The sequence below is a fragment of the Zalophus californianus genome, chromosome 3 (genome assembly GCF_009762305.2).
Source record: "Zalophus californianus isolate mZalCal1 chromosome 3, mZalCal1.pri.v2, whole genome shotgun sequence".
NCBI lineage: Eukaryota > Metazoa > Chordata > Mammalia > Carnivora > Otariidae > Zalophus > Zalophus californianus.
The window spans coordinates 160,727,739-160,739,782 of record NC_045597.1 but is presented as its reverse complement, the minus strand read 5'-3'; the positions used below and the strand labels follow the sequence as shown (position 1 = coordinate 160,739,782).

General features: G+C 41.4%; 1 protein-coding gene across 1 annotated transcript in view; it reads right to left on the bottom strand.

The window, feature by feature from the left end:
• The window catches only part of LOC113919964 (aldehyde oxidase 2-like), an 80,311-nt gene that overhangs the window by 19,509 nt on the left and 48,758 nt on the right, over positions 1-12,044 (bottom strand). The window contains 5 exon segments of the mRNA XM_035726724.1: positions 2,124-2,238; positions 3,408-3,453; positions 4,199-4,289; positions 6,197-6,325; positions 8,159-8,254. Of these exon segments, the coding sequence (XP_035582617.1) occupies positions 2,124-2,238; positions 3,408-3,453; positions 4,199-4,289; positions 6,197-6,325; positions 8,159-8,254 (477 nt within the window).

The window sequence follows — 12,044 nt, the reverse complement described above, 5'->3', positions numbered from 1 at the left end:
CGAGCTACAAATCTGGCAATACCACCTTCAGGGTGGAGGATCAGAAAAATTAGTTGATTTCTAAAAACAGCTTTCCAGGGACACCTGGGTGGCTCAGTCAGTTAAGCATCTGCCTTTAGCTCAGGTCATGATCCCAGGGTCGTGGAATTGAGCCCCACATCAGGCTCCCTGCTCCGCGGGGAGTCTGCTTCTCCCTCACCTTCTGCCCCCGCCTCTGCTCATGCTCGCTCACTCGCTCTCCTTCAAATAAATAACATCTTAAAAAAAAAAAGTTTAAAAACAGCTTTCCACTGAGTGTGGAGCCTTGAATGAGTTACAGGTGTGTCAGGACCCTGACACTTGGACTTCTGTGGGGTCTGGGGCAGGATTCTCAGGCTGGTTACCTGCCAACACGAGGTCCTTGTTTGTAAATGTGCTGTGCAAATATTATCATTATGTATATGTACCACGATGTGAAAAGCATTAGGAAACACAGTTTTAAAATAATTATATGAACAATTTTTTCCTATTTTCATGGGTTTACTTCTTCACAATGATCTAGAGTGAAAATGGGGATATAACGTATCCTAAGGATGAACTCAAGTGGAATGTGAGGGTGACTGCTCTCCAGACATCTCTTCATTTACTGTATTTTCTATCTTATTTATATAAAATTTAAGTTACGGACAAATTTACTAACATTGGGGCAATAAAAGACATTTTGATAAGATTTCCAAGTCAGTATTTGCAAATTCCTTCCTATTTTACATAAATTGATCATTTCTAGTTTCAGCTAAGATGGTTCAAGATGATGTTGGAATAATCTGTATATGGAATTTAGATGTGTCATTGGTCCATTCTGTAAATTTCCTAACAATTACTATGCTTTGGATATTCTATATATTTTTTATAACTTATTTTATTTAAATTCAATTAGTTAACATATAGTGTATCATTAGTTTCAGATGTAGAGTTTAGGGATTCATTAGTTGCATATAACACCCAGTGCTCATTACATCACAAGCCCTCCTTAATGCCCATAACCCAGGTACCCAATCCCCCCACCTCTCTCCCCTCCAGCAACCTTCAGTTTGTTTCCTATAGTTAAGAGTTTCTTACTGGATATACTATATTCTATTTAAGGTTTCTGTAATTTCTCTATTCTGAGAATGATATCTGAGGTATATTCATGGTTTACCTTTTATGGTAGATGTTAACTTTTTTTTTTGGAAGTTGTTAGCTTTTGATTAAATATGATTCCCTGCCTCCAGTAGGATGCTTGATTAAGTAGTAAACATGGAAATTATTTTCACACCCCTCTCCCATCTATTTTGTTAGGGACAGTAGTACCCTTGGGATAACTGACTTCAGAGAAACATCACATTGTTATGTTCTCTCAGATGTTTACTCAAGACAATTTACTAAATGACCTATTCCTTCAGGATTAGATAACTTGACCTTACTTTAGGAACAGACCCCTTTTTTCTTGGCAAAGACTTTGGAAAGCAACTTTATTGTCTGAAATGGAATAAAAAACAATGCATTTTAGGCCGTCATGAACAATTCTTTTTTGACTACTTCTTTAAAATTTTTTTAAAAAATTAAATTAAATTTTAATTGAGATATAATTGACATATAACATATTAGTTTTAGGTATACAACATAACGATTTGATATTTGTATGTAAAATGACTATCACAATAAGTCTAGTTAACATAGTTACCATTACCACACATGGTTAAAAAAAATCTTTTTTCATGAGATGAGGACTTTTTAGATCTACTCTGTTAGCAACTTTCAAATGTGCAATACAGTATTATTAACTATGGTCTCTATATTGTACCTTATATTCCCATGACTTAATTATTTTATAACTGCACCTTTTGACCCCCTCCACTGTTTTCATCTAAGCCCCTACCCCCCACCTCTGGCAACCACTGACCACTGTTAGGAGCAATTCCTTCTTGACGACTTCTTAAGTGGAAATTCAGCATGAGGTTGGATCTCTAGACATTCCCCAGGAACTGAAAAAATCCTGTTCTTATTGTACAAGTATTACATAATGAAATTGGGCTATTTATCATACAACACAATTTTGTGGTTGTTGTTTTAATTTGCCAGGAGGAAAGTTATATTTGGCTTACCTTGTGATCTCCTGTCAGGCAGTCAATTTCAACCTCGGAACAGGCTGCTCCATAGACATAGTACGGAAAAGGGTCTCCTTCTCCCTTCTCCCAGTCCATGAAAGCCTTGTAGCCCCTAATGGAAGAAAGAAAGCCCATCAGCTTGGGGTGGTGGTGGTGGTGGTGGGGTTGCAAACAATGTTGACTCATTTTAAAAGTTATTATGATAGTATTTCATTTTATTGATACTTATTTCAACTGCTTTTTAAACTCATTTAAACTGCTACTTGTATTTCCAACCTAGCTAATTACAGCAGCACTATCATGGGCCTCCATTTAAAGAGGACATTCTTTGTGCTACAGTTAGGATGACAAAAAGAGAGAGAATCCAATAGACTGTTTTGGTCTGGACCTCCCAGTGTGTCTGTATCCATGGTTTAGGGTTTGAGCTTTAGCTCTGTGGATTGAGAACCTCAACCGATTTTATCAGCATTCCCAAAGGGACCCCCTAGACTGTGCTAACTGGGGAAGTGATGATAATTCAGGGATGGTGAAAAAGGGCACTTCATTCAATGCATTAATGTACAATGGAAGATGTACCTGGCTAGAGGGCTGATTTGCTCTCTTCTTGGGTAACTGAACTCAGAAATTTAGAGCTCATTAAGTACAGGGCACTGGACTGGGCTGTTACCTTCCTCATTCCTTCCTTCCTTCCTTCATAAAAAAATTGCTTTAGTGTTTTCTTTCTCTCTCTGTGCATGTGTGTGTTTAGTTTGGTGATTTGTTTCACTAGATTATAAAAGTGATGTCATACACTTCCTGAACTTGACCATCAGTTCTCCTCTTTGTGCTTCATTCAATGAACATGAATTCACTGAGGGCCTCCCACTGACAGAAACTGCGCAAATGAGGATTGGTGATTATCCTACGCATCTCTTCCGGCCCAGAGAGGAGCTTCAAAACAGAAAGGTTTTATGGTAAAGGGAGGGAGATTTGTAAAACTGAGTTGGAAGTTGTTTCTAATGATGCTATTTTTTTACTACTCAACAATGAATAGTAAATGATGATCAGATGTTCTAAGTCATATTAAATTTTTTTTTTTGCCGAATAAGGGTATTTTTATTATTTAGTATTTCTCTGGACATAGTTCAAAGGCTTACATAAAATCATATAATTTTAGGCTTAGAAGGGACCTCATTGATCACATAATAAAAACCTGTTTTACAAATAAGGGACCTAAGGCCCAGAGCAATTGGGTTACCTTATATTTTCTCAGCTAAGCCCAGACATTATTATAATTTTTACCTGAAGTAACCAGTGGCCGAAAGACTGATTCTTTGTTCAAAAGCAGCTTTTTATCTGCAGAATGGGCATATTTAGTCAGAAGAAAATAGATACATTATCTGAGAGGTGAAAATGAAAATATTCCCTATATCAAAACTGACATCTGATAATTGTTGCTGGTGCTTTGTTACCAATAATGGAACTAATTGTAATATTTTTTTCCACAGCTGGTACACTAACAGTTTCCTTCTGACTGGGTTGAGATGTCTGAATTAAACAAATAAAATAGATTCCTGCTGCACAACCATGATGTAGGGGCTGAGTTCACAAGGTATTTTTAGGGCTTCGTTTCTCAGTGTTAGAACTCTAGATAAGTGTGTGTGCATGAGATAACTGTTCTAATGAGATAAGATAAAGGATGTTGTAAAGTTGGATTAGATGAGTCATTTCCTTTGAGACATGTTTAATGGCAATTAGGCCTTTTGGTTTTCCTCCTCGCCATTTAAAACAACAATTTTTTTTTCTTATGGCTTAGGAAGACTAAGTCTCTTCCTCTTCTTATTTAAACGGAATGGGTAAGGCCTTCTAGGTGTTCTTCATACGTTTCCGTTCCTCCTCTCAGTGATGCTGTTCCCTGGGCACTCTCTCACACATGTACCTGGTATACAGCATGGAGAAGCTGTCTCAGCCTTTCATGATCCTGCCCTTTTGTAGAAGTCCATTCTTAGGAAAACTCTCTGTGTGTGGTGGGGGTTGTATGCTGCTGTGATGCTCTCGGCCCTGCTTTGGAGTGTTTTCTCATTTGTCATCACAGAGTGGAACACTTACCCAGTCTTCCCATGTACCTTCTGGATTTTTCTTAATGATGGGCTCAAGGCGTTTCAGAAGGATCTGACAAGCGTTCTTGAAGGGGTAAAGAAATGAAGCCTCATTAGAGAAGAGCCCGGTGGTTGGGATTTGTGTGGAAGAATAGTAATTGATAATTGATTAGGTTGGTGAATGTTTATGGAGTGCTTGATACTGATACATTGGGAACACAGAGACAATAACAACACAGTCCCTGACCTTGAAAGTATCAGTTACTGCAGGTTTTTTTGTTTGTTTGTTTGTTTGTTTTTTGTTTTTTAAACCTCCCTGGTTCATTTCCTATGAAAATACGGGCTCAGCTGAATTTCTACTTTCAGGTCCCCTTTCTAGTTGTGCTCTTAATTCCTTTTCTTTTTCTACGTTTTTAACTTACACCTTCTTTTGTATTTTCCAGCCATTAAAATTAAAGGAAAAAAACATCTTATTTTCATTCTAATTTGTGCTTTCCAGTCTGCAACAATAACATGCCAATATTCCTGTAGGCCTGAAATATTATTCAACTCTCTGTCCATCCTGCCATCTGTTTATCCGTCCACCATCAAAGTACTGTAATTAAGGCCTTGGTTTTGTGTGTGGAGTGAGAAGATAATTAAATTTGTCTTTATAATAATCTAGATCCGCAAGGTTTCCGATCCTTAACACAGAAACATAAAGCTTTAGAAGATGGGTTAATACTTAGTTTGGGTTGAAAACCCCCATACGCACTGAGCTATTCCTATCTTGTGTTTGATCCTACCCAAAACTGGGTCTCAAGAATTTGAAGTTTCCTACAGATTTGTTCTGAGTGAAAGAGCCCTTAACAAGTGTCTCTGTGAAGATCAGATGGATTTGAAAGTGGTTCCTTTTGGTAGCATAAGTGCAGTGTTCTGAGAATATGACTTTCCACAACATCCCAATGGAAAAGGTGGACAGTTTATAACAGAAACATGACATCACTTCAAAAGTACATGCGATCAGGGGTGCCTTGGTGGCTCAGTTATTGTCTGTCTTCGGCTCAGGTCATGGTCCCAGGGTCCTGGGATCGAGCCCCGCATCGGGCTCCCTGCTCAGTAGGAAACCTGCTTCTCCCTCTCTCACTCCCCCTGCTTGCGTTCCCTCTCTCGCTGTCTCTATCAAATAAAAAAATAAAATCTTAAAAAAAAGTACATGTGATCAGATCTCTGAATTAAGGAATATGGGAGTCATAGTCTATTCTGAAAAAGTGAAAATTTAGCAGTTTTTAAAAAATATCAGTTAGAAAATAAATACAAAGGATAGGCATGAGTGCTGTGGTTGAATTGCACTGACGGAAACACTTTAATTGAACCAGATCTACTGGGATGGCGTTCTGCCTGCTTACCTGCCTGCAAGAACTTGTTTGTGTCAGAGACTTGCCCAGCTCTGCATTACTTGGTACCCAGATTTCTTCTTTGTCTCCCAGCGACAGAGACTGTTTATTCACCAAACTCCATTCTCCCCTTGTTCCATAGTAGCTGGGCCTGTGGTGTACTCCTCCACATTTTCCCAACCTCCCTTGCACTTAGACATGGCCCGAGACTTGTTCTGCTGGTGGATGATTAGTAGAAGTGACTTGCATCACTTCCAGGTCTGACCTCCATGCTTTTTCCCTGATGATGATGCTCAGGGCAGGCTTGAAAGCCACATGTTGAAGGTGGAGGAATTGCCATTAATCTCAGGGTACTCTAATGATGAAAGCTCCCTCTGGATCATTACGTGTGCAAGGATGGGACTTTTGTGGTGTTTGAGGCACTGTATACTATGTGTCTATGTGTCACCTCAGTTTAGCCTACTCAAACTAGCACACTCTCCTGACATTTTGGTTATCCTGAGACTATGTTTACTGCCACAGATGACTTCTCTGAAGCCAACTGCTTGTGTCTGTATCCAGCTAAGCAAACCAGCAATATGGAAAAAGTGTGGAAGGGAAAGACAGGGGACAGCACCTGCACAGCCCTGCCATTGACATCCGAACCAATGGAAGCTGCTGTAGCAATGGTGTTGGGCACCATGGCCGTACTTGTTTCACAGATGTGCATAGAAGACATGGGTATTTTTAATTCACAGCTGGCCACGTATGTGAAAAATAAACATTTTCAAGTCCGGCAAAGATTTCTAGGAAGAGTTGAGTCATTTTTTTAAATTATAAAACACTACCATTTTTATTACATCCATGAAATCCTTGAAAGCCTAAAATAATGTGTCTTAAAAAAATGAAAACCACTTCTTAGTAGAGCCTCATGCTGATTTTTAAAGTGTTTTCTTGGTAAGATTCCATAATGGTTCTTCCATTCAAACTTAGTGAGTTTAGGATGTGAAGGATTTCCTTTGTTTCTGAGTTTTATTTGGTGGCATTGGCAGGAAGAGAGAGACGGGACGGACTGGTTCAAAGGTTGGTCTTAAATCTGTTGGTATGAGCATCCGATGAATTTCAAATGACCCTGAGGGCCTATCTTCTCTCTTGCCTCCCACCTTATCTTTGGATTCTCCCCCTTGTCTTCTATTTGTTCCCTCCTGTTTATACTCCTCTAGTATTTGCCGTTCACTGTTTTCTTTTCTGTTCTTTTTCTTCCAGTCTCTCTAGCAGACACGTGGAAAGAAAGATATTTAATCACAGAGAATGAAAAAGAGAGAAAGAAAGGGAGGGAAGGAAGGAAGGAAGAGAAAGAGCATTATTTTGGTTTCTTTTGTCTTTTAGTTTTGGCAAAAACTCTTTCTCCAGATGTCTACGGTTATGGACTTGTTCCCAAGTGCTAATCTGGAGAGTAATGCTGCTGTAAGATTAAGTTACCCCAGAAAGAGGCAAAATGAAAAAAAAAAGGGACAATTTTATTGGTTCTCGGTGATGAAGAGCCAAAGGGAATATATTGGGTCCCCTACATGGGAAGGACAAGTGGAGACTGTGTCACATATATCTGCATCTAAGTCTTTCTGGTCTCATCAGCGACCTCTCGCTGCCTCTCACATTTGCTTTTCTTCCTACGATGGCTATGTTATTTCCAAGAATAGGCATGCTTCCTCGATGGCACAGGAAAATTGCCTCTGACAACCCCTGACTTATAGCAGAGGAGCTCAGCAGCTGTAAGGGAATGCTAGTTCTTCTCTGTCAGCATCTACACATCAGTCCCAGGAAAGGATCATGGTCCTGTGCCTTCCCCCGGACCCATCCCTGCAGCCAGTGGGTTCAGGAGCCATGACTAGCTAGGCCTGGCACCTGTGACTCTATCTGTGGCAGGAGTTGGGGAAAGGAGGGAAATGGGGCTAAAAGGTACCAGAATTGAGGAGTCCTTTAGGACTCTATGGAATGTAGGGGGTGTATTCCAAAGGAGCTAAGGGGCTGGATAGTCAAAAGCTGCAGATGTGTACTATAATAATCTAATAAATTTGTCATAGTGAAATTTATTCAATTTAAAGGATTCTTCTTTTTTTTCCTCTTGAGATCATATCTTCCTACTTCATGCGTATGTATGTGTGTGTGTTAAAATATACTTTAAAAATTATAGCATGATGACAGTTGATGACTTACTTGTTCTTACTTGTCCAAAATGTATATTAGCAACCTAATGTTGTCCAAACTTTAGAAATCATGCATACTGGTCTCAAAATAGAAAAGCTGAGAAACTCGTACTCTAGGTAAAGTCTGCATGGGGCACCTACCACAGCGCTCCAGGGGCTCATTAGTGGTGTTTTCACTAACAACCACTTCCACCCATAAAGCCTGGCCATGCTCTAGGACTGTACATACGTGGGATTTCTGCTACCTCAGACATTCCATTTGATATGGAAGAAGTTTTTCAACCAAATAGTCAAGGTCTTAGGGTTTGATCATCTCCCCTAAAATTAGTGCCAAATGTCAGGCATGTCAACAATGTATAGAGAGATTAACAATTTAATTTTATGTAGCTTACCTGCAGCATTTTGGTGTGAACACCTTGTCCCAGTTCGTTGCCTCCATGTGTGACCAATACAGAGCCATCTGTGTAGATATGAACAAGAGCAGCTGCCTAGTAAAACAACCCAGAAGGCACCGCTCAGTGCAAGTTTAGTGAGATTGAATATAAACAAATGAGGTAGTGAGAGCCCTGTTTCACAGAGGGGGGAGGGTCAGAGAAGCAAGCTTTCCTGGTGGGATTCTGACGTTTAGTTCTGTTCTGTGCAAAAGTCACCTGTAAAGAACATTCCTGTTTAGGAATCTGGTTTTGTTTATTTATTTTTATTTTTTATTTAAAAAATTTTTAAAGATTTTACTTTTTTATTTGAGAGAGAGAGAGAGAGCATAAATGAGCCAGCGTGAGTGGGGGGAGGGGAGGGAGAGGGAAAGAATCTCAAGCGGACTCCACACTGAGTGCAGAGACCGACATGGGGTTTGATCTCCCAACATGGGGCTCAATCTCATGACCCTGAGATCAGAACATGAGCTGAAATCAAGAGTTGGATGCTTAACTGACTGAGCCACCTAGGAGTCCCAGGAACCTGATTTTAATAGGCGCCCCTTTGGATACCAGGAGTTATGAATATCGGTTCCAATTATTTGAAAGTTACTCCCCTGCTTAAAGTCTCTGACTGACCGTTCAGCTAACTAATTAAACATTTGTTAAGTACTTGACACATGTTATGTTCCAACCTGCGCTCAGCTCTGGATATACACAGATGAACAAGATGTGGTTCTTCCTCAACATTTAATAGCTCCCACTGTAATGGGGGGACAGTTTGGAGAGCAAGTCATAATGCAGAATGATTTGTGAGGCAATGGGCATGGTATAAGGGGCCCTAGGGACCTGGGAGGACAGATCGAACTGCTTTTGAGAAGCTTGGGGAAGGGTTCCCCAAAGAGACAACTGAATGGGATCATGAAAGGGAAGAAGGGTCCACCACTGGGCAAGGTGGGCCAAAATTCCCCATTGTCTGGGTGGGAAAGCCTAGCTCCTTTGCACAATCTGAGGTCTTTTAAGATTTGGTCTAGTGTACTTTTCCAGTTCCATCACTGTCTTTTCCTGCTTTGCCTTACTGCTGCTCCTTCCTGACCTGTGCTCATGCTTATGCTGTTCTCACTTCCTGGCCTGCTCCCCAGCCATCAGACCCACACCTATGATCTCCGTTCTGTTAAAGTTTCCCAAACACTTCTCATTCCCATCTGGGATGGATCAGTTACCTGCTTCTCTGCACTTCCTCTTACAGGGGTGAACTGGGCTGATTAGTGTCCCCTGCAAATTCCTGTCCACCTGGAACCTCAGAATGCAACCTTCTTTGGAAATAGAGTTTTTGTAGATAAAATTGTTAAGATGAGGTCATAGAGGATTAGGGTGGGCTCTAAATTCAATGACTGGTGTTCTTATATGAGACGGTGTGAAGACACACAACAAAGAAGGCCACGTGAAGATGGAGGCAGAGATTGGAGTGACGTGGCCACAAGCCAAGGAATACTAGGAGACACCAGAAGCTGGAAGAGACAAAGAAGTGTTCTCCTCTGGGGGCTTCTGAGGAGCATTGCCCTGCTGACACCTTGATTTTGAACTCCAAGCCTCCAGAAGTGGGAGAACATAAATTTGTTGTAAGTCACCCAGTTTGTGGTACTTTCTTATGGCAGCCACAGGAAATGAATACAGGGGGTGACCAGCTCTTCTGTGAGAGTCTCATGGAGGAAGGGCATTTGGTCTCGTTCAGCTTTGTGTCCTGTAGAGAACTTAGAGCAAGTCTGAATCACAGAAACACTAAATAAATGTTGAATTGGACAAATGGAAATGTGTTATTTTTCATTCCAGGAGGAGGAGGGAAAGAAGGGGGAGGAATTAGGATTTCAGTCTATTCTGTCTCAGAATGGCTTGGAGGAGCTTTGGGGTATCCAGGCTTATAGATGTTAATAATAGTATTTATTACTGTGGGCCTTTGGCTCCCTCTGACAGTGTTCCCCATGCCTAGTTTGGAAAGTAGGTGTTCCAGCTTTGTGAGTCATCAGCTGCCCTGAAATAACACATTTCAACTCTTATCCTGGTGACTCTTGGATGCATCAATTTGGAACTCTGTGTGAAGAAGCTGGAGGCCTTTCAAATAGAGCTTTAAAGTCATTGCTTGATTTAAGGATTTGTGTGTGTGTGTGTGTGTGTGTGTGTGTGTGTGTGTGTGTAGCGAGGTAAGAAGTTGACTCCTGTGGATGATGGCAGAGAGTAGACTGTGGTTTAGGTGAGGGGCAGCCATCCAGGTGAGGGGAAGTGTTGTATAATAAAAAAATAAATATATGTTCTTTGTCCCTGATTTTTGGCACAGAGGTCCAAAAATCCTGGGAATTTACTGTCTTTTGTCTGCTGTTCAGATCATTCTTGGGAGAAGCCTAGACAGCTTCTAGGGGGTGGGAATTGTTGCCAGAAAAACCGAACATGAGGTTAGAGGGTTCCAGCTTTCAGCCCCACCCTCTGACCTTCAGGGAGGGGAGAGGGACTAGAGATTGAGTTCAATCACCAATGGCCAATGATTTAATCAACTGTGGCTATGTAATGAACCTTTCATAAAACCCACGAACAACAGGGTTCTGGGAGCTTCTGGGTTGGTGACCACAGCCAAAAGCTGGAGGAAAAGGGCGTGAAAGCCCTATTTGCCTCTCACATAACTTGCCCCATGCATGTCTACCATGTGGCTGTTCTTGGGTGGTATCTTTTATAACAAACTGGTTGTTATAGTAAGTAGAGTGATTTCCTGAGTTCTGTGAGTTGCTCTAGCAAATATCAAACCTAAGGGAGGTGGGTAGTGGAAACCCCTGAATTTGTAGTTGCTTGGACAGAAGTGTGAATAGCTTGGGTAACCTACTTTTGCTGGTATCGGAAATGGAGGCAGTCTTGTGGGACTTAGCCCTTGATCTGTGGGGTCTGTGCTAACTCTGGGTAGTTAACGTCAGAATTGAATTGAACGGTTGCACACTCAGTTGGTGTTGGAGGATTGGTGCAGAAAAAACACAACATTTGGTGTCAGAGAAAAAAACCCACACAGGCAGATATCTAGAATAATTTATGCTCCAGCTGTTGAATTAGTCCAGGCCCGTAGGTGTAACAGTCAACCTGCCTGCACCTCTGTGTAGAACAGGCATGCTGGACCTGAACAGGAGTGTGACTCAGGAGACCGGGGAGTCTCATCCTATCTGCTGGAGGAGCCACAGCCCTGCGAGGACGTGCGTCTGAGATCTCCTGGGGAAGGGGTGTGGGCTGGCTTGGATAACTACGCAGTGCTCCAGTAACCCTGCCAAGTGCTTTACATTTATTAGCTCGTTGAGTCCTCATCAATCCTAAGAGAAAGGATTATTATTCTCATTTTATAATTGAGGAAGCTGAGACTCAGAGAGGTTAAATAACTTGCTTAATATTACACAACTAGTAAGTGGCAGGGCCAAGGATTTCTTAGGTCCACCTGACTCCAGTTGCTTAGGGTTTGAGGGCAACTACTTTACTCCCTAAGAAGGATTTCCCTGGACAGGGCAGCTTCTGTGGTGTGAGCACGCGTGTGTGTCTATTGGCTGCTGGTAGTTGGGTGTAAATGGGAAAATGCTTTCAATGGTATTATACGCACAGGGAGATCTAATGCATTTTAGATTTAGATTTAGATCTAATGCACATGAGACTTTTCCAGTTGCGGAGTCTCTGCTTCTGGTGGACAGTAATGGGGAGGCAATACTATTTCCCTGTTTTGTAAACAGCTTTCCCATATGGGACCCACTGGGATTGCTGGGAACACTTGTCTGTACCAGTCCTGTGTTATTTAATGGACTCATCTATTTGCACCTTTCCTCCTCCCTTCTGGATGGGGCCT